Genomic DNA, 23,791 nt, shown 5'->3' with positions numbered 1-23,791 from the left:
GCCGTCATATCCCTCGGGTTCCTTCCAGAGAGGACGCTTTCATTGCCCTGAAGAAAGTCCAGCACCCTTTAGGGGCAAGAGTGGACTGAAACATGTTGGCACTAGGGTCTTAGGACCATAATACCCTGATTGACCCTTTTTTCGGTTTTTAATATCCCTGTCAGATCCAAGAATAAAGGGAAACTGGGATCTGCCTGTGGAGTTTTAATATTTAATTCCCCCTGGCCAATAATATCATTAAGAGCTCCCTGTAATATGGTCGATCCCACCCTGACTTTTAGGCATCAGGGTGACCCGATGATGGAGCATAACACGACTAGGGTGTGTGAGGGTAAATATAACAAAAGGAATTGTTTCCTTCCCCACTCCCTAGTGGGTTACCATCTTTAGCTTCACGTAGGGACTTCCCATCACCATAGTATCAGGGTCTACCTGAGGTAAAATAGTGAGCACGGTTCACGTACTCGAGGAGTACTTTTTCTGGTCTAGTGTTATTACACGGGAGGGTGTACTCCCTCTTGAGAGTTCCTCTCGGCCCTCACGGAATAGGGGAAGGTCACTTACTTGATGATATGTTACTATAACTACAGTTCCCCAGGCTGCCTTGTCCTGCTTGATCTAAATGCTTGTCATGTATGGGGACTGTTATATTCTCCAAATTCATCAAAGTGTTATTACATGTGCATTTGGTGAGATGCTTTGGAATACTGACCGCTTCCTAGCAACCTGTCTTCTCTGAGTGAGGGGTGGAATGTAGGGGACAGTGAGAGAAGGCAGTTGCAGAGGAAGGTGGCTGGTGTTTCCAGGGGTCGTTCCTGGTATCTTATTAAATCATCCTAAATCTACAGATGTGTCTTGTCTCTTCAAAAGGGACACCTCGGGCTGAGGTCAACTGGGGGACATCTTGCTGCATACATCTGATGAGTACAATCCCCTCACCCATGCCGGCAACAGACTACAGGTCACACAGAGATCGTTCCGATACCTGGACAACACTATTTCCTGTGACCCCCAGGCAGCTTGGGAATTGAACGTAGTGTCTATTTTGAAAAGCGTGCGCAGTGATCTAGACGCCTGGACCCCTCTCGCCCTTAAACCTCTTGCCTGGGAGGCATCTACAAGATGTTAGTTCTCTACTGCTTTCTCTATGTGCTGCAAAGTAAATCATATATACTCCCTCCCATATTTTGTTCTGGAGCTCCAGTCTGTATTCACAAGTTGTTTTTGGGCGGGTAAGGCCACGGAGTCTCATACGCCAAATGAATGACTCCAGTATGTGAAGGTGGCTTTGGTGCACTGGACCTTTGCTTATTTTACTTGGTGGCGCAGATTGTGCAGCTGGGGGACTGGCTATTTAGAGAATGCCAAGACTCCTCCTGGCGTCTGGATTTGTCCATTCTCGAACAATGAGGCATTCACAGCCTGCTCTATGGGGGTTGACCTCTGGCCTCTCTCGCGCAAGTCTCCAGAATTCCACTGTTAAGCTGGCGGGCAGCTCAATCCTCTATCACATGTTAAATGGTTAGCCAAGCCCGCAGCTCAGACCCCCCCCCCCCACCCACAACCCCCTCCCTGTGCACAGGGACGTGGCTAAAACAAGTGACCCAGCTGGCTGGCTTCCATGGGTGAGACCTGATTGTGATCCCTGCACTGAGCGAGCTGTGGGATGGTGACCATATGGTGTCCTTCGATCACTTCAGGGTGGAGTTTGGACTACACAAGTCTCAGTTTTGCAAGTATTTACAAGTATGCCAAGGATTAAGGCCCATGGGAAGGTCTTGAAGGGAATTCCAGACTATAACTACTTAGAGGTCAAGCTGACAATGGGTCCGATGGGCCACGGCAGGGTAATTCCAAGCTCCACTGGTGTCTCCTACTCAGCGCTCTTGACCCCTTTCAAAAGCACTGTCCGGACTGGGAGGATGATGTATGGGAACTAGATGATGATAACTTGCGCAAAGCTAAAATGGCCTTGTTAATGCTAACTGTTCCTTCCAATCTCAGGCTCATACAGTTTAACTGCTTTCACCATGTATTCTACAGACTGGATAGGTTGTAGAAAATGGGACAGTTCACATCATCAAGTTGTCCACGGTGTGGAAACCAGATGGGTCTTTCTTCCATGTCAAATGAACCTGCCCCATCCTCGCCGCCTTTTGAACCTCTATACACCACTCAATTCAATTCAATTCAAATTTCTTTATTCGAAATGTAAAAAACATTATCAAAAAAAGTACAATAAAAATCATGATTAAAATATCATAAATGACATAAAAATTTAAAAGAGAGGATAATAGTGAGCATAATTTCAATATTATAGCAACCCATTATCAAATTCATTTGTGTATAAAAGAATGCGTAACATAGAGGAAAGCATTAATCATCAAGGTTGCATGGAGGCCCTTATTCTTACAATCATTTTCAAATAAAGAGAAACCACTGCAATGGCTCGTGGGTTATCTAGTGCTTTCATTTTGTGGTAAGCTGTCCAACAAGAACGTAATCCCCATGATTTAAGCAGTGGTTTCAAATAAGTGACCCTTGGCAGTTGGTAAAATTTACAGAATAAAATGCAATGAATATTAGATTGTAATGACAAACCATCACATGGGCATTTCTCCAAATTTTTGGACCAACAGTTCTGATTGGGGAATGTTAACAATCGGAAAAAGGTGTCAGTACAACACTACTCAATTACAAACCTCATACAGACAGAACCCTGAGCCTTTCTTAGAGATCATGGAGGGTTGTGCCAACACCAGAGACTGATAGTAGGTATAGGCTCCCTGGTAGCCAAAATATACATTGTTAGAAGATGGAGATGCCCCTGATCGTCCACCCTTATCTATCTGGACCTGTGCAATAGACTTTTATTGCAGAGCAGAAAAAGAAATATACAAATGGAGGGTATGCGCCGCCAACATCAATAGATTTAGGGCTCGTGGATTTCAGATTCATTGCACAACAGAGATTAATGTACCTTAACCGTATTTCATTACAGACATTTACTGACAGGTGCATTGTGTGTGGCCTTGAAGTTTTGTCTTATTTGTACCCCTCTATTATATCATAACAGTAAAATGATGTGTTAATACTACTTTTTGTTCAAACATATTTACATTGTTGTAAATTATCTTTCAGTGCTTTTTATCTCTGAATGATTTTGTAACTTCCAAAATGAACCTTTGTAATTGATTCCACGCACACACTAACAGGAGTTTTCATTATCCTGCAGGAATGCAAAAATGTATGTTGTAACTCAGCAACATGTAAATTCAGTAAAGGTGCTAAATGTGCATCAGGAGACTGCTGTGTACACTGTCAGGTAAAAAAAATATTGTGTATTTAATTACTCTAAATACTTTCTCCTAGTCTATGTTCGTTTGTTAAAGACAAAAACCTAAAAACCATACTGAGAGCAAATCATTTGGAAAGCAGGATCTTTAACATGGGATTTTCTTTGATCTTCTTAAAGGGTAGAATATCTCTGCACATGTACGAAGTCCTTGCACACAATTTTTGAAAAAAATGCATGTTTTCCAGCCACTCCAATAATTAGAAAACAATTTTGGAGAAGCAATATTAGCGGTCTTTTTAGACATTCCGGAGATCTTTGTATGAGGCCATACTGGAGAGAGCTTATGCGACGAGACAGTGAGTCCCTTTGAAGTCATGGAGTTACCTCCTGCAGTTTCTTGGCTTTTTGTTTTGTGAGAGAATACCCCCCTATCTGTAGTGCCTTTCCCCTGAGAGTAGACTCCCAGCTCCACCCCACCTCCCTGCTCACAATTTTTACAAAGACCATGACTGGGAAAGTCTTCAGGGAAATCACAAATGTACACAACCGCCCAGAACAAGTCAGATAACTAATCCATTGGATTATGCAATCTGTTTGCATTTTGGGCATAACAATGTGAGAGTAACTTTGAGTCAATAAAAGACCTATTTGGCTAATACTATCAACCAATATCCATGGAATATTTACAATTGTGGACCTAACCCACCGTGGTGAAGGGAAGTATGACATTACTGCTGCATTCATAATTTGTGTTTTATATGTTTTGTTTTTCTCCCCAGATTTCTGCAAATTTTTCAACATATTATAGGGTCCCACCACGACTGTAGCTCTATTTGCAGTTGAAACGTCATGCTCGGCGTGGTACCCGCCCCCTCTGCAGTTGCTGCATTGTGTAACCGTTTAGAATCAGTTAGTTATAGAATGTGTTTGGACCGACATAGTTTATTCATTGGCCCTAGTATTGGGTGATGTAGTTCATGGACGGTTTATTGGTTCCTGGCTTGTCCTATTTTGTCCAATGTATTCCTTGTTCTTCCCTTGGGCATTACCTACTACCTGTCTAATATGGAATGGCTGTGTTGGGTAAATACAAACTACTGACATGGAATGTCCGGGGAATGGGGTCTGTCCACAAGCGTCATAGAATTTATGCCCAATTGAATAGGTGAAAAATTCAAATAGCTCTTATCCAAGAAACACATTTAACTAATTCAGAAGTGACCAAAATGCGCAAAAAATGGAAAGGACAATTTTTTAACACATCCTACTCTGCCTTTGCAAGAGGGTCATTGATATGGATTAGACATGGGGTACCCTTTGTTCTTGTGGAACAGCAGATAGACACAGAGGGACGGTATGTGCTGCTACAGGGTAGATTAGATGGTATTCCGATAGTCATTGGAAGGGTGTATGCCCCAAATTATGAAAAAAATACCTACCTTACCAATCTGAACACAGTTTTGTCAGATTTCTGAATCCACATATCTCGGGAAAACATTGTCCGACCACAACCCGCTTGAAATACTCATTGAATGGGGAGGATAACCACCCCAGTGCCAACCTAGCGGCTTTGGCCACAAACTCTAGAAGACGAGGTCTTCCGTGATACCTTAGGCACAGCCATCACTAACTATTTTAAAGAAAATGACGACTCTGCATCTTCCCACCTAGTTGAGTGAGATGCCTTTAAGTCAGTAATTAGGGGCACGGCGATAGGAGCAACTGTGGGAGCTCGGCAGGAAACACACAAGAACCTTGCCATAGTTGAAGACTCCCTTAATAACTTAGAAACTGCGACATTGCAGATCGGACTAAACAAACACAGTTACAGGAAGCTAGGATCCAATACGCTGAACTACTCGAACAACTTCGCCAAATAGATTACAGTACATACACTCAGCATTGTCATAAAGACGCAGATAAATCAGGGACCCTCTTGGCGCGTCTTCTCCGTGATGCTCCCCCCCAATCCCGATACCAGAAATATCTCTCCCAGATGGTACTGTTGCTCTTACTCAAGCAGAGATTAATCTCGCCTTCTGTACATACTACAAAAATATATATAGTTCTCCACCTGCTTCATCTCATGAACATGACCTCACATACCCTAAACTGGCACCTGATGCTGAAGCAGAATTAGAGGCTCCTATCACTAAAACTGACATCAAATAGGTCATCAAGGACCTCCTCAAAAATAAGACCCCGGGCTTGGATGACCTGCCGGCCGAATTTTACTCGGCACACGCTTAGAAACTAGCCCCGTGCCTAGAGAACCTATATAAGACGGCCTTAGAGAAGTGTACTCTCACGTTAACAACCATGCAAGCACTAGTTATCTTGCTCCCCCAACCGAATAGAGATCCTCGGGATATGTCAGGCTATCGGCCCCTTTCATTGTTATCTACAGAGTATAAAATACTTGGTAAAATATTATCTAAACGTCTCCTCCCCTACCTCCCCAAATTGATCCATTTCGATCAATGTGGTTTCATACCTGGCCGCAATACATCCCTTAATATCAGACGCCTCCATTATATAGCGGAAACTGCTGCGGATCTCTCATGCAAGACTGGTTGTATCTCCCTCGATATGCAATAAGCATTTGATACACTCAACTGGACGTATATGCTGGCTTCTATAGAAAGATTTGGCATTCCGAGAGGTTATTTACGTTTGGTTGAAGTTTTATATACTGCCCCCACAGCGCGGGCCAGGACTGGCTCTCATATTTTCCCTGCTTAATCCATAGAAAGGGGCACTAGACAGGGATATTCCCCTGTTGCCATTATTATTTCTCCAGGATCTAGAGCCCCTACTCATTAAACTCCGCAAAGAGGCTACTGACCTGGGGATTCCAATATATGCGTATGCGGATGACATTATACTTTATCTGAAAGACCTTACGGCAGATTTGAATCCTATCCTGTCTATATTTAAACAATTCGAACAGGTATCTGGCCTCTCAATCAACGCAAATAAGTCACATGCTTTCTATATGCAGTATAAAGACACCCCAGACCCAGTTACATTTGGCGCCCTCACCCTATCGACCGCCCCACACACTTTTAAATACTTGGGTATACAAATATATAGAACTTCCCATGACCTACTAGATGGCAATTTGTTGAAAACAATAGGGTCACTTCGGACACAGGTCTCTTTTTGTACTTCATTGCCATTGTCTGTGATGGGCAGAATTGCCATCTCTAAAATGGTGATGCTCCCTTGACTCTTATATTTGTTTACTAATCTACCGGTCATGATTCCAGCCAGGATCTTTAGTACGCTTGACAGACTCCTGTCAGAATTTATCTGGGGTGACGTAAAAGGGTGAGCCTGGCTAAACTACAATTACGACCTGAAGAGGGAGGCTTTGGTGCTCCTGACTTTTGGGCATACTGTATGGCCGGTCAAGTACAATGGTTATCTTACTGGCTCACAGGGCGTCATATACAAAAAATAGGTTATACAACGCTCCTCAATCAGGGTAGTCTTCACTCACTATTGCTGCAGCATGCAAAGATTCCACCTACAGCCCCTCCCCTGCTTAGGACAGCATTAATGTACTGGAAGAAAGCACTACATTACACTAAAAGGACCTCCCCATACTCTCCTAATATTTCCTCGCTTGGGATACCCACCGCTACCGGGTTAATCTCAAAAAAAGTTATGGCCCCATGGGTACAAGAAGGTGGGATGACGATTGGAACGTTATTCATAGAGGGTACTCTAGCCGATCATGATAACTTTACTCACGCTCAGGGGGTTCCCCCGACACTGTTTCTCCTCCAAGCCACAATTTCTCACTACATTAAACTCTGCTGGTCCCCTTCTGGGATCAAAACTCCTACCCATGAGCTAGTCTACGCATTATATCTGCTGGGAACAGGACACCATCTTATCCGCTGGTTATACAGGGGTATCAGAGCACATTTAAGAACACCACTAGCCCCACTCCGTGCCAAATGGTCAATAGAACTGGACAAGGAACTGACAGATAAAGAGTGGGCCTCCATTTTGGAATTTCCCAAGAAAGTATCCTGCAATGCTAAATTCAAATATACACAATATATGATTTTACATAGGGCATCTCTCACACTGCACCGCCTCAGCAGCATGTACCCGAGTGCGCAACTCACTTGTCCTAGGTGCCGGGAAGCAGACGCGGACATGCTCCATATGTTGTGGGAGTGCCCGCGACTGCGATTATTTTGGCACACAGTCAGTCACAGAGTACAAGAGATTACTGGCATGGATGTCTGGACGACGGCAGATAGTTGTCTGTTGGGATTGCATAAATGCCCAAAGGGGCAGAAGGTCCAGTTAAGATTTACGGACATGGCAGTGCTACTGGCGAAACGTGCCATCACCATCAGACGGAAATCTGCTTCTCCTCCTACACCACTTTCTTGGCACACAGAACTGACACGTTGGGGCACTGCAGAGATTGCAATTATTAGGCAAGAAGAATTTTGTCGTCTGTGTAGGATCCCTATCACTATGGAGTGTGATCATATCTGCTGTTACAGTCATATACAATCAGTACTCCAGAGAACCAGGGGGTGGGCGGTAGTTTTCGTTTTATTGTAATAAGTTGTAGACAACTACATGAATATGAATCCTACAATATTTGGCTGTTTTATCTATATGAGCGATCCAACAATCTTATATCGCATTGACCGCTATATCATTTTGAGTCATTATGTATAAGGAACTATAATTATGCTCATAACCTGGCTGTTCCATTTGTATGATGGATTGCTCTTTCAATATTATATCCTTCATTGCCAAACCATATTTTACAAATGCACTAAAAGATTTGAAAATTCAATAAAATTGTGTTTCAAAAAAACTTTGAGTCAATATGTCGGGATAATAGTTTGAGCTCCAGGGTTAGGGAACTGACTGCCAACTTCCCTTGATGGATTTGAAACCGGAACCTGTGGAAGATCCATCTAACATACCCAAAGGGGCTGCCTCAATCCAACTTTGAAAGAGAGAGCTGCCTGACTGCTTGAGTGGGGAATTGGAGATGCCATTACATCAAGAAAATGGTGCTCAGAAGGAGCAGGAACAATGAGGAGCTCATACTTGGTAAACCGGCAAGACTGCAGTGACATTGAGCGCAACCCGTATCAAGATTCAGAGTGTAAGGACTGGCACCTGGGAGTGTCTTTCCAATAGTAGCAACAAAAGCCTTAAAATCAAGGGTGTCCTGTACTCAACCAGAGGCGAGTTCCATTGGGTAGAGCACCGCCAAGGAGTGCTGAGCGCAAGGACAGCTGCATCCACAGGACATGGTTGGACTCTCAAGACTTTACAGGCACCAAATAAACATTGACTAGCTTGAGGAGGGCCACTGCTGCAGCCAGGGATGGGTACATGTTTGTTTGCTTGGAGGGAGGAGGGGGGGTTTGCAGTGGGATCCGAGGAGGTTTCAAGCGGCAAGTTCCATGTCACCTAGAACTCCACTGACGGGTGTGTACCCTGAATATCGACCCCAGAATATTGAGGGGACACAATTTCATGCACAAAATATCTACAGGCAAGGAAGTCTAGATATACTATACCTAACTTCACATATATGTACCTTCATGGTACATATATCTTCAAGGTACATACTTGTGGAGTTAAGAATAGTAAATATAAACTTCCCTATATGCACTTACCTTTTGATATTTGTCCCTCGATATTCTTGTATCATGATATTCTGGGGGTTGATATTGAGTAGTACAATCCATTGCCTCTAGTGCTGCCTCAACAGATTGGTGCAAGTACCACTTACTGGAATGTCGCAGTCTCTGGCCCTCCCTTGCGCCTTAATCTCACTAAATGGGGTGATAGTATGCAGCAGAGCGTTCGGAACAGGCTCACTCCTGGTATCAGCGACACAGCAGGCACAGCCAAAGAGACTCCACAATATTATTTGGATAGCACGTATTGTGAACTTGACCCCTGGAAGTTCACGGAAGTGAGGTGAGTAGCATTGCTCTGCCGGATTTAAATCTGGGTCAGTATAAGTGACAGATAGCTGTTGCACACTGAAGTCGGCCACAGTTCCTCAGACCTCTCTTTGGGTAAGGAACTTGATGAGGGTACATGTGAAGTGTGCTCCCTTATGCACTCTAGCTACATTCAGAAAAGGAAGGTAAATAATATCAGGGCCTCACAGGATTAAGGCTCAAAGTCTGAGTCGAAGACCAGATGTGAAACACAACAATGCCTTTATCATGCAGTGCCTTTATTTACCATGCAGCCTTTACCATGCATGTGTTTACCACGCAGGTCAGTATTTGTGTCTTTACCACACATGCCTTTACTATGCATGGGAAGTATTGGTAAAGTAGATATATTAACTAATGGCTGTCACCAGTAGGTAGTTATAGTTAGTACAATGTTTCCACAGGAAAAGCGGTTTTTGACTTGCCTATATCTTTGGCACAGTTTGACGAATCTTCATGAAATTTTCCCCAAAAAGTGGGTCAATGATTCTAGTCGTGCATTGAAAGTGTCAGGATGATCCGTCTTACGGGGGCTGGGGGAAAAGGGGGGGGTCAAAAAAGTGTGTTTCCAATGTTAATTCCCATAGGGGTTGTGAACACGACTACCGCCCGAGCTGCTGGATGGAATTATAGCAAATTTGGCAGAAAGCTGGCTCTTGGTCCAGAAAGAGTGCTTTTTGTTGTTTGGTGTAAATCCATTCAGTAGTTTTAGGGATCTTTTCAAAGAAATCCAAATTTGAATATCTAGGGACGTGAAGGCTCTGCAAACTCTCCCGATCTTGTGCTGGGATCTGATTGGCTGCCAACACTTCAAGCAGGAACTGTTGCCAACCTTCTTGGGACTCTGCTTCAGCCGAGCCCTAGAATTATTATTTTTATTTAAAGAAAAGGGGGCAGGGTATTAATACTCCGACCCCTCCACTCTGGTGCTGCGGTCTCATAGGGACCCCGCTAGGGCAAAACGCTTTATTTTTTTTAAATTGTGAAAATCGTGGTGGATCCACAAACCTGGCGAATATTCCAAAATCAAAGTGCAGGCTCCTGGGCTTGTTTTGGAAAAAGCCCCGGAGTGGGTCAGATCCTAGAGCATTGCTCAAAATAAGGAGAGGGGCACACGGGCCCCCCTCCTGAGGCTCTTGGAGACCCGGGAGACTATCACTTCCAAGGAGCTTTATAAAAAGAGGGGGGGCACCCGCCCCCGAGGCTTTATAGGCCCCGGTGACCACCTCCTCCCGGTGGCAAAATAACCAGTAAAAAGGTCGGCTGCACAGATCCCCCTGAGACCGGGGGATCACCACCTCACCAGGGCTAGATAACGTCCATTCTGGGACCCCATGGACCCACCACCTCCACAGGGCCAAATACTTTTAAAACAATGGGAGCGGGGCCATGCCGCCCACCTCCCGGGCCACATACTGCCTGGTGTCCCACTACCTTCCTGGGACCGGTCCTGAACAGTAAAGGAGGGCAGCCGTGCGACCCCCTTCCTTGAGCCATTAATGGCCCTGGGGACCACTACCCCCCCTCAAGGGCCAGCTCCTGCTATATCCCGGGGTGCCCACTGTAGGAAGCTGGCTCTGTATATACTGCACCAAAGTGAGGTATAATGTACACAGAGTCCAGGGAGTCCCCAGAGGTATAGCAGAGGCTAAATTAGATAAGTACTAACAACTCTCTCTGTGGAAGTGTGGGCAAGCAGTTAGGCCTATCATGTTAAGCATTTATTGTATTCACTCAATCAAGGACTGATTTCACACCCTCTGAGACAGACTCCAGACCAATTGGGTAAGTTTAAAAAATGTATACTTATGTTTTATTTCTAGAACCAAGCAGGACTTGGTACAGGTAGGTAAAATGTACTTGCAATTGTTAAACTTTACAAGATAAAGCAATTGGGAATGGATTTGCAATCGTTATACGGTTTGTATATGCTTTAAAAACTGTTTAAATTACATAGAAATTACATTTGATTACTTTTGTGTTACTTTTGGATTACATTGACTACTGGGAGTGGTATGCCTAGATACCACACGAGGATCCTACAATACAAGGTAAGTAAGACTTTTTCAGGTTTGCAATATAGTTACTTTTCCGGCATACAAAAATTCCACTCGACATTTTCAGGAACAAACATCACAACATTGGTTCCAGTGGGGAAATGAAGGTTATCAGTTTGCAGGTAAGTAAATGACCTGCATGAATAGATTTTAGGGTTAGATCCAAGGTTTCCCAAGGTTCAGGTAGGCACTCAAATTACACCGCCAGTTGCAATGGGGCGCCTGGGTCTGACTGCAGAGGCCCAATGTTAGCCAATGCGGCAAAGGAGGCCTTGGGTCAGGGACTGCTTACAAGCAGGCCACTCAGCTGGGGTGAGTAAAGCTCCTGGGGTTGAGATCAACACTTCAGGGGCCAACAATCAGCATAGGAGCTTTACCACCAGCGACAGAGGGGTGGCTGGGTGCAGAGTACCAAGACGAGGTCGGGGACAATGTGAATTCCAGTGGAGCTCTCTGGTTTGGCACAGACACTGCTGACTCTGGCAGGGAAGCTTCCTGAAGGTGAGCACTGGTTGGAGAGGTAAGTTGGGTTCTTGGGGGATTCCTCAACACTGTTGGTTGGGACATCCAAGGGCGTGGGGTGTCGGGTACAGGGGTGTCTTTTGGTGTCGAGTTCTTCTTACCAGCTTCGGTCGCGGTCGGGGGGTCTCTTTAAGTTGAGGCTGTAGGCATCATTGTGAAGGTTGAGGGAGGTCAGGGATCCCTGGTCGGGATTGCTGGCGAGACCTCCTCGTAATGCTGGGCCACTCGAACTCGGGGCGTGGGTGTCGGGTACAGAGTGGTGCAAAATCGGGGAGCCGCCTGGATCCGGATTCTGTGAGTGAGTCTTTGTTGATCAAATCCCGTGCTCACAGGAGACATAGTCTTAAAGAGGGATGCAGGGCTGGTCCTCTTGGGGGCTGCTGGACCTTTTGGGGTTTCGCTGATGTCAGGGCGGAGTTGGGATAGGCCGGTACGGTTGGAGCCAAAGCAATTGGTGTCCTCGTCTTCTTGGGTCAGCACAGCTGTTCAGTCCGTCTTTCTTCCTCGAATATAGAGAGACAAGGTTCAGGGTCCCTCTAAATACTAAATTTTAGGGCGTTACAGGGGTGTGCAGGTCGAGACCAATAGGTCCCTTCCTTGGGGTGAGTACACCCCCTATTATGCTACCACATAGTGGGAGGAGGGCATGAGCCTTTCTCCAATTGGCTGGGTCCCTTCATCTTCAAGATGTGGGGGACTGAGATGTGTGCTCCACCTCGCATTCCTTACCTGAGGGTTGGGGTTGGCAAAGGTGGGCACGCCTCTCCTCCTAACTTGGTTTTCCTGCAAAAGTGGGTGTCAGAACCGGTGGGAGCCAGATGCTAGGGGCAGCAAAATTCACGGACAGCTTACAAAAGTGTCAGGCCTTTGAAGCTTCCCTTTGGTGTAACCAGTCCATCCGGGGGGAGGGAATGACACACCTGCCCAGGATTGCCTTTGATTTTGGACCCAGAGAGTGGAAACCTTTTACTCAGGGGTCTAGAAAACTGTCTGGTGGTAGTTAATGGCAGGCATCCATTTAGGAACCACACCAGGGCTGGTCGTTTTTCAGGGGGCAACTCTAATATGGCCACTGAGTGCATTTTACATTAAATCCCATACTGGCATCAGCGGGGGTTTAATGTGCTGAGAAGTTTGCTACCAAACTCCCCAGGTTTCAGTAAAGCCATCATGGAGCTGTGGAGTTCATAATGACCAGCCACCAGACCATATACTCTTTATGGCTTTACTGCATCTACAATGTCTAAGAATGGACTTAGACATTGTAGAGGTTCATTGCTCATGCAACTGGACCCTCACCTGTGGTCTAGTGCACCGTACTAGAGGGGTGACTTACTTAGGCCCCAGGCAGTGGGCTGCAGGCATGACACACAGGGATGTGTGCCATGTCGACTCTTAACTCTTAACCTTTGTCTGCACCAAAACACGCAATCTGCAATGGCAGTGTGTGGGTGTGAGGCCTCTAAGGGTGGCACAGTATGTGCTGCAGCCCTTAGAGGCCTTCCCTGGTCACAGTGCCCTTGGTACCCATGGAACCTTTTACAAGGGGCTTACCTGTGGCCAGAGATGGGCTAGTTGTGGGAACAAAGGAACACATTTTGGAACGAACACAGGCCCTGGGAACATGATTGGCAGGGACCCATGGCACATCAAGTCAAAGTGCATCAAGTGTCAGGCAATGTGGGGGGGGGTACTGCAACAGAAACCCACTTTCCTACACCCACCCTGAGACATAATAGGTTGCTTTTGCTTGGCTAGTGCTGGCAGCTCCTGCTAAGCAAAAGCAAACACTCTGGTTCCAGTGGGTGGGAGCTGTCAAAGTGCTCCTAACCACTGGAAGCAGAGGTTTCCATCTCTTTCCCTGCCTGCAGTCATTTGGGCAGGGAAAGAGATGAAACTATTGCTCATGCACACAGAGACCTGTATTTCCAGCAGCTTCCTGTGTGCAATAGCAATTCTGGCTCCCGCAGGAGGCAGGGAGCTGGCTGGGAGTGCGGGGCCTTGATGCTCCCCTGGGGTCCCCATGCTGCACACTGGGTGTCCTGGGTGAGCTCTACGGCACCCAGGAGAGATGCCTTGGCCTCGTGGGATGTGGTCCCCGGGGCTGAAATTGGCTCGGTAGGGGGCCACATAACTCCCCTCCCCCATTCATTTGACGCCCGGCCCCAGGAGATGGGGTCCCAGGGGCCGAATCGGTCAGGGAAGGGGACATGCGGCACTCCGACTGCATTCAATTAAGGACAGGGAGGTAGGGTCCCTGGGACCGGTGCAGCGAAGGGAAAACCAGAGAGCAGAAAAACAAGCAGAAAAGGCAAAAGCTAGGGCAGAAAATCTGCAGAAAGTGCAAAACAGAAGGCACGGAAAAAACGGGAAAGGCAAAACAGGGCAGAAAAACTAGCACAAACAGGAAAAACAGAGCAGAAGAGAGTAAAACAGAGAGCACTCAGACCCACTCCCAAAGCCACTCATGCACCGACTCACAGACCAACTCAGAGACTCATGCACCCACACACAGACCCCACTCAGACACTCTCACCCACTCACAGACCTACTTAGACACTCATGCACTCACTCACACTCATTGTCAAAGTTTACTGGTTACAATTAGGAAATAAAATTAAAACTTCTTAGAAATTCACTTAAATAACCAAAGGTTACAGTGACGTTATAGTTAAGCTCAGATTTCACTCGTACAAAACAATAGAAATTCAGCACTTATAGTTACCTGATACTAACTATAACTAACATCTCCGCAACACACTGCTAATGACCTCAAATATTACATAATTCATGACATGGTCAGTGACATCATTGATGACATCCCTGATGATATCATTCACAGAACCACTCACACACCTTCTCACACCTGTATACGACCTCTCATACAGCCACTCACACACTCACACACGCACACAACCACTCACATACCCATTCACAGACCCATACAAGTACTCACACTCATCCAGTCACTCACCCACCCACCCACCCACTCATACAGCTACTCACACACCCACTTATTCACACATACAGCTTCTCATATAACCAGTCACTCACCCGTACAGCCATTCATATATCCACACACTCACCCATACAGCTGTACAAACCCACTAGTTTACCTATAGAGCCACTCACTCACCCCTACAGCCTGTCAACACAGCCACTCACTCACACATGCAAGCACTCGCGTACTCACTCACACACCCACACAACCCCTTATATAACCATTTACTCATCCATACAAGCACTTATACATCTGCTCACTCACCCATACAGACATTCAGATACTCACTCTCCAATACAACCACTCAAACACCAACTCACTTAACCAGACGGCTTCTCAAACATCCATTTACTAACCCATACAGCCACCTAAACACCGCCACTCACTCATTCAGACATTCAGATACCCACTCACTTACCCATACAATCCCTCACACACCCACCCATCTATACAGCCGCTCACCCATACATCGACTGACATACCCAGTCACTCAACAATACAGCCACTCACACAACCACTAAGTCACTCACACAGCTACTCACCCACCCACGTATGCAAAAATAGAGTCACTCATACACCTATACATGCACTCAGACACTCACTCATACACGGATACACACAGTCACTCACATAATCTATGTGAAAAAATTTAATCACTCAGTAGTACACCTATAATACAAATTTAACTATTGTAGTAGAATAGTATATATGTCCAACACTTTTAGAAAAGTCAGTCAGTCAAGATTGCTTTTTTCAAGCAATTAAAATCATAAAAGCATACAATAATACGCAGTATTCCAAAAAGATAAACTCTATGACATTTCATGGGCCGTTAGTAATAAAATACAGGGCTAAATATTTCATGTTAAAAATGTACAGCGTAATGGGAGAATCTACTACACAAATAGATAAAACAGTCTTAAAAGCAACAGTCATTAGGGAGATAAGAATATGACACATATTAAATCAGCCACATAATAGGTTATTTTCTTTTGCTTCTTGCTCTAACTGCTGCAACTAAAATACTGGCAATATTAAAAATTTCCCAAGGGCTGTTCAGCATCTGCAGGTGCACTAGGGCTGGTCGAACTTGCAGGAAACCCTTATTTTTTAGAATTGGGAAAATAAAACTCTTCCGTAACTGCTAGTAGTGGTTGCAAAACATTACCAAATGCATGGTGTCTTACCTTGAGAAACAGTCACAAGGAGAAGGTCCCAAGTCCGTTAGCCTACTCCAGCCCAGGGGCTCAGCCAACAAGAAATGTAAAAGGTTAAACTTCAGTCTAGTCAATAAAAAACGATGTCTGGGTTTAGCAACTACTTCCAGGTAGGTCTCCATCATGATGGAAGTTTTTAAAATCTGATGGGCTCGTACTGTGGGCTTTGGTAGCTCAGCAACCTCTCTTTCTGCGGTTGCAAGGCACAAGAATGCGGTCTTTCCCCAACCCACATCCTTGTTACATACATTTTCTAGGTTATTAAAAACATCGGGGCGACCTAGCTCCCTTGCAATGTTTTTCACATAATTGAGCCATGGAATCCTACTGGCCTTATCCAATGACATACAATCTCTAATGAACTTGCAATTTAGCTCCAGTTCTGGGTTACACCATATAGAGATCCACTTGATAAAAGGGGACATTTTAATTACATCAGTCACATAGCCAACACCCAGTTCCTCATGTATAATATACGAAGATGTAGACTGAGGAACTGAAAGCAGGCTTCTTAGAAATGTATTTTCTACAGTTTGGATCTCTGGACAATTTGTGAACCCCCATATGTCTGAGCCATAACAAGCGATAGCTATACACTTAGATTTATATATGTTAAACATTGCCTTCATTGGTTTAGCACCTAACCTTTGTGCGAAGTCAAGTATCAAGCCTGAGGAGCGAGCCATGGCTATTCTTTTTGCCCTCCTCTGTGCAACCCAAGAGCATCTCTTATCTCTTATCGAATAAGACGCCAGGATACGGAAATGAGAAGACCCTGGTTATTTAATTCCCGTCACAACCAAATGTCTTGATTTTTCTAGTCTTTTCTCCCAGACTCATAGCGTGTGATTTGGAAAAGTTGGCGTTCACATCTAGTTAGCCCATAAAGTCAGCGAACGACGATAGCAGATGCTGAAGCCCCACGGCAGTGCGTGCCAAAAAAGCTGCATCATCTGCATAGAGCAGGGCCGGAATCAGTTGATCCCCCGGGGAATATCCTGAGCAGCACTACACAATACCTGGTCTAAAATGTTAAAATAAAGGGTAAATAGCAGAGGAGCCAGACTGCAACCCTGTCTGACTCCTCTGTGTCAGATTACCCATTTGGTCGAATCTTAGTGCAGCCGAGAGATCCCTATGCAGGTCGGACAAAAAAACCACAATATTTTTGTCCATACCCATTGCTAGTAACAGAGCCCACAGCTTGGATCTATTTACCCGGTCAAACACCGAGGATGGATCCATGAACGCAATATGGAGGGATCCTTTTTTGGCTACAGTGTACTTTCCTATTATGAGATAAAGATTAAGACACTGATCCAGGGTGCTACCCACGTATGCAACCATAGAGTCACTCACACACCCATACATGCACTCAGGCACCCACTCACACACGGATACACACAGTCACTCACATAATCTATGTGAAAAAATTAAATCACTCAGTAGTACACCTATTATACAAATTTAACTATTGTAGTAGAATAGTATATATGTTTAACACTCATAAACTTTTAGAAGACACAATCACTGGATGATGTCATGAGTGGTCATTGACCATGTCATGAGTGATGTAATATGTGAGGTTACAAGCAGTGCTTTGTGAGAGGCGTGAGTTAAAGTTATCTCTGGTAACTATAGCTGTTGAATGTCTATGGTTTTGTACAATTGTAATCTAAGCCTAACTATAACCTCCTTGTAAGGTTTGTTTTTTTCACTGAATATGTAAATATAAACACTGTGGCAGTCGCTACTGCTACTGGGTAGTTATACTTAGGTAAACATTTCCATAGGAAATGCCTTTTTTCTTGTTTTGCTTATAACTTCGGCAGCGTTTGACAAATCTTAACAAAACTTTCCCAAAAGGTGTTAATTTGTGCTTAGTTTGTGCATAAAAGGTTTCAGGGTCATCCGTCAAGTTGGGGCAAGAAAAAGGGGGGGGGGGGGTCCCAAAACACAAAACCTCCTTGCATTATTCATAGACTTATGTCAGAAGTGTTTTCGCAAAAACTGCTGAACGGATTTACACCAAATTTGGCAGGATGCTATATCGTGGTCCACTGATTGTGCTTTTGTGATTTGGTGTAAATCCGTTTAGTAGTTTTTGAGATCTCAAGGTACAAATATATCTGTATATCTGGACGGTCGGCTCCGAGGCCTCAAACCCATTTTTAAAAAATAGACCCTTCTGATTGGCCCAGGAAGGAGTACCGCTCTCATTGGCTGCCAGCAACATGAGAAAAATGGTGCTAGCATCCATTACAGTACTCAGGGACTTATGGCCTGATTTAGATCATGGCGAACAGGTTACTATGTGACAACAGTAACGGATATCCTTTCCACCAAAATATAAATCCCATTATATCCTATGAGATGTATATTTCGGCGAATGGGATGTCCGTCATGTTTGTGACGGAGTAACCCATCCGCCAAGATCTAAATGAGGCCCTTTGTCTCTTGTACTGAAGTAGAAATATCCTAACAATATAAGAGCAGGGAATAGATACCCTGCCCCCCTAAGCCATGTTGGGGGGACCCAGAGGGACTCCCATGGGCCCAAAATTAAAAGAAACCAGCAATGTTTGCTATGATCCCGTGGGACTCGTACAGGATCGCTGCAAAAAAACAAAATGGTGGCCCACAATTAATTTAATGATTTGGGGAGGGGGGCATGAAAACACAACAAATATTGCTCTGGCCTGTAGTAAGCATGCATAATTTGGTGGTACCTCCAGGCCAGAGTAATGCTGGCTCCACTGCACTTTCTGAGGTTGGCACTGGGGCACCCACTTGTGGAGCTGTGAATGGAGTCCCTGGGGCCCAACAAGGGTCAGGAAGGAGAGCCGTACGCGCCCCCCCCCCCACTTATTTAGGTCGTTTAACCCCAGGGGATGGATCCCCGTCTCCATGAGGCCTCTCCTCTTCTCTTGTGAAATTCGGCCCCCGGTATGGGGGACTGGGGTCGGCAGAGTCTGAGAATTCTCTGGGAGTGGGGCTGCTTGCTTACCTCCCCTTTTTTATGAAATTTAGCTCTGGAGATGGGTCCTCGGAAGCTAATAAAACTCTTTCAGGGGTCCGCATGGCTCCAGTCCCCTTTTTATTGAATTTGGCCCCGAGGGATGGGGTCCCTGGGACCTAATAGGGTTCTGAAAGGGGGGCTGCATGCCCCCGTCCCGGGGCATATTCAGAGTTAGAGCAGGACCCCATGTCTCTCTCCCCTGAATTTGGGCCCAGGGATTGGGGTAATCGGGGCCTAATAAGGCTAGGGAGGGTGGGGGGGCAACCCCCATCTCCATTATATAAGTGTTGCTTGGTGGGTGCCCCGGAGCACCCATCTATAATTCAGAAAGGCCCCAGGGGATGGGTCAGAAAAGCCACAATATGCTCATGGAGGGGATGCGGCGCGGTCTCCCCTTTTTTATCAAATTCGCCCCATGGGATGAAGTCCCTGGGGCCTATCAATGCTCATGGGGGGGGGGGGGGCAGTAATTCGGAGCACATGTGTTTTTTAAACACATACACCCATTATCTGGACACAGGCTGTACTAAATTAGGTAGAGAAGGAATAATCTGATAGAGACTACTAGCCGCAGATTCCTTAACATAGAATTATCCCTAGGCGTGAGACTGTATCCGGATTTTTTTTTGCCACATCATCTCTGCGCGACGGGGGGCGGCACCATATGACTCCGCCCTGATGTTGTCCGCGGACGTGACGTCAGCGAGGTCACATAAGTCCCACCCCGGCGCGCTGACGTCAGTTTCCTTCTTTTCCGCGTGCAATGCGGATCCGGAGTGAGTTCCCTTGGCCTGTTTTCAGGCCTCTTTTAACGCCTTTGCGTTGGGAACAGTGTGCAATGCCTTCGGGTTTCAAGACATGTGCTTCTTGTACGCGTCAGGTGTCGGCGATGGACCCTCACCCTATTTGTATGTGGTGTTTGGGCGAGCACCATGATTCTACAGACTGCGACGCTTGTCAAGCCGATGAAATCGCTCGGTCGTCTGCGCAAGCGGCTGCCTCATTGGAAGTCGAGCCGGCGCCTTTTCGGCACTGTTCATTGGCCGCTTCAGCTCCGACCCCGCCCCTTTCTCCTTTAAGAAAGTGGTGGTGTAGGTCGACTCCGCACTCCTGGTGGACACTTCGGCGCCGATCGAGGATCCACCGGTGCCCATGGCGGACTCCCCGGCGCCGTCCCGACGTCGGATTGTCGACTCTTCTCCGGATGTCCCTTTCTTTCTGGAGGATTGTCATCTCCTTGTCTCCTCTTCACCGGAGACTGGACGCCGCATCGTTGCCTTTTCCCCGGCGGCTTCCAGGGCGGGTTCTACGCCGTCTCTGTGTCCACGGCCCCCAGACCCGCTCTTCCGCACCTTGCAGTTGATTTCCCCGCCGGCTTCTCTGCCTTCTCCCAAGACCCCTCAGGCCCCTCACTCTTCCATCCAACATGGGCTGGCCGTTTCTTCCTCCAGCAGGGCACGGGGACGGGCGGCTTAGTTTGCAGACTTTGCCCACGGAAGAGTTGCTCTCTCCCCCACTACGCCCTATGGAGGCAAGTGTAGCCTTTGTCCGGAACATCTCCACGGCCACCGGCATTGTGCAAACGAGCAACCCGGTCGCTCCACTCCCAATGGACCACTTGTTGGAGGTTCTCCACCAGGGCTCTGCTTCCATTTGAAGCGTCGCTCCACAACTCTCTTCTGGGGGTCTGGGGGCGTCCTTCTATGGGGGATCCGGTACCTCAGCCGCTCCTCCACCGCCACCGTCCTGCCCGCACAATCCAGTCTGCCTTTTTTCCCATCCATCTTCCCAGGGCCCTGTCCTGCAGACTGCTTTTCCTTCCTTGCCTTCAGTGTTGCTCTCTCTGTCACTGGAGGCCCAGTGGTTGGACTCCTGGGGGCGTAACATTTTTGCTTCCACTAGTGCTGCTCTGCGTGCGCTCAACACACTTTGTGTGTTGGCCAGGGCTACCTCCGACCTATGGGATTCCGTGGAGTCCCTTCTGTCTCGCACCTTCCACGATTGAGCCCGTGCTGATCTGCAGCGCCATGTGCTGGATGGTCGGGAGTTAGCTGCATTTATTCTCCGTTCGGCCTTGGATGTCTCTGATTCTCTCGCCGTGCTATGGCGAGTTCTGTGGCCCTCCGCTGCCATGCTTGGTTGCGGGATGGCGTCTTTCCGGAGAATATTTGGGAGCGTCTTGTTGACCTGCCTTTTGATGGGATTCTTTTATTTAATACCCATGCAGACTCCGCTATTCAGCGAGTCCTTGCGAGGCTCCGTCCTCCTCCCCCTCTGTAAGCTTTGGCTTGTCAGTTCTCAGGTGTCTTATGGGAGGCGTTTATCCCACCTTTCTCTTTGGGCCTAGTGTTTCGGTTGGCCCGTCTGTGTGCTGTGTGTGGCTTGGAATGCCTTCAGGGTCCTTACATTGGCCCCTCTGTACTTTTGGCTGCTGGTACAGCCCTTCAACTTTTGTGGTGTTTGATTTTTGGCTGTTAGTGAACCCGTATAGGTCCTCAGGTTGGACCATCTGTGTATTTTTTGGCTGATTGGTAAGCCGCCTGTGTTGATACCTACAGGTCTTTTATGTTTTTGACCTCTGCTGCAGGTTTCCCTAAGAGGTGTTCCCCTGTTTTGTTTTCGGACGTGTCATACCCTAGGTGGGGTACTTGTAGGCTATTGTATAGCTCTGTCCTAAGCTGGGCGAGTGTGGATACCTTCTCGGGTTCCTCGCGTTTCCTGGCGTCACTGTATACCGCTTGGTGCGGTCTCTTTTCTTCTTTCGCCTTAGCGCAGCTTGCGCTGCTCCAGGATCTGTCCTGTTCAGTATCCAATGGTGTTTCTATCCTTCTTCTACAGGGCTTGCCTGTCGTACATTTTGCCCTTTGTACCTGCGGGATATCTGCTACTGTGCGTTTTGCCTTCCCTCTTCAGCCTCTGGATTGCCAGACCTACTTTTTGTCATGCCGTCTACGGCGTCGTGTCTTGGTGTTTCCATCTTATTATCCGACGTTTCGGCCTGGTCCTCTGCCTTGTGTTCCAGCGGGACTAGGATATTCCTGGTGTTCGCCTGTGTTCTGGCTGACGGCTTTGGGCCTGTACTACATATTTCTCGCTTTCCGGGGGTCACTTCGTACCCCCCAATCCCGCCACCCCCCCCCCCCCCCCGGCTGCTTCTTGGGGGGTTCTTCTTCTTCTCCTCTTTATCTTCTGGCTGGTGCCACTTCTCTTCGTGGGCCGGGTTGTGCCACTGGGACGGTCCTTCTCTGGGGCTTGTTCTGGGGTTCCCTTGCCTCTGTCTTTGTCTTGCGCTCAGCTTGTTCTGGGCACACAACTTCATAGTTCTTGCCAGCTGCCTGCTGCGCACGCCTGGTAGTTATGGTCCACCTCCGTGGGCCTCGGCGTGTGCCCGTGTACTCCTGTCCCTTGCTTTGCTGGAGCTTTGCGCAACTGTGTGATCCTTCTCACGGATGCGCTTATCGGCTGTGGAACGGTTCCTGCCTTGTCCCCTGCCTCGGGGCTGATACCCGTTCAACTGTCCCCTTCGCTGTGTGTGTGTTCTCCTGAGGCGGGCTCAGCGTCCGTTCCACCTCTTCTCCTTGGATTTTGCGGGTGGTTCTTTTCCTCCTTTGGTACTCGCTTGGTGCCGTCTGTCCCTCCAGGTTTTCTGGCAGACGCCTTTTGCCCCTCGTGTAGGCTTGTGGTATCCTGGCCTTCCCTTCTCCTTGTTCTTGCTTACTTTTGCTTGGTGGGGGTTGGGCTGTCCTTCCTGTCCCCATGACACATCCCCTGTTGGGGCCCTGTGTTCTTCCAAGCTGGTGGGGTTCTCTTGCTGACCCTCCTCCCCCCTGGGTATGGCTAGGGTATCTATTCTACGTTAAGGAATATGCTACTAGTAGACTCTATCAGATGTACAAGTTACTTACCTTCGATAACAAAGTATCTGGTAGAGACAATTCTAGCCGCAGATTCCTTCACGGCCCGCCCTTCCTCCCCGTTCTGCGAGGACATTTCAGCTTGGCCTTCTGCTCTCGCCTCCCTCCGGGTGGCTTTGTCTTCTGCGGGTGCCCTCTTTCACTTCCTCCCTGGCAGGATGCTTTGTTCTGTTTATTTGTCCCATTCCTTCTTTCCTGGTAATTGGGCAGTAGGTTCATGTGTACTTCTGCATCCCTACACCCTGGTTATTCCAGTGTGGGGTCTACTCATCATATTCTCCATTTTTAGGTCTCACTGAGCCCAGCGCATGCGCTGGCTCGGAGAGACATTTTGTAGATGAGTTTTCAAAGTGCTGCTGGCTGGCCTAGTGCTTGCGTTCACGCGAGCGTGCACGCGCCAGCAGCACTTTGAAAACTCGTGCTTTAGCGCGGCATCGTGATCGCGATCACTTTCGCTTTCAGAGCGATCGCGATGACTTTCGCTTTTACGGCCGCGCGGCGTTACTTTTACTGCCGCGTGCCCAATGCTTGTTTAAAGTTGTTAGTAAGAAATTGTGTGCGAGTCTCTCTCACACACACACACAAAACCAGCTGCTTAAAACAAAACAGGCACTGGCAAAAGCCAATACTTCTAGCACTTTTGTAAGAGTAAAAGGAAGCATAAGATACAAAAAGCAGTTTGCATGCATCTACATCCTCCAGTCTGTATATTGTGTTTCTAACCCAAATCCACTCCCCCCACCTCTTCTGTTGCAAATGGA

The 23,791-nt window shown here is 47.0% G+C and overlaps 1 protein-coding gene across 1 annotated transcript in view; it reads left to right on the top strand.

The window, feature by feature from the left end:
* LOC146785486 (disintegrin and metalloproteinase domain-containing protein 9-like) overlaps window positions 1-23,791 on the top strand; it is a 1,594,707-nt gene that overhangs the window by 1,136,206 nt on the left and 434,710 nt on the right. The window contains exon 13 of the mRNA XM_085633059.1: window positions 3,236-3,325. Coding sequence (XP_085489185.1) covers window positions 3,236-3,325 — 90 coding nt within the window. The remainder of the gene's footprint in view (window positions 1-3,235; window positions 3,326-23,791) is intronic.

Source organism: Triturus cristatus, chromosome 11 (assembly GCF_964204655.1).
Source record: "Triturus cristatus chromosome 11, aTriCri1.1, whole genome shotgun sequence".
Taxonomy (NCBI): Eukaryota; Metazoa; Chordata; class Amphibia; order Caudata; family Salamandridae; genus Triturus; species Triturus cristatus.
The sequence above is the reverse complement of the archived record's forward strand: the minus strand, read 5'-3'. Positions and strand labels throughout refer to the sequence as shown.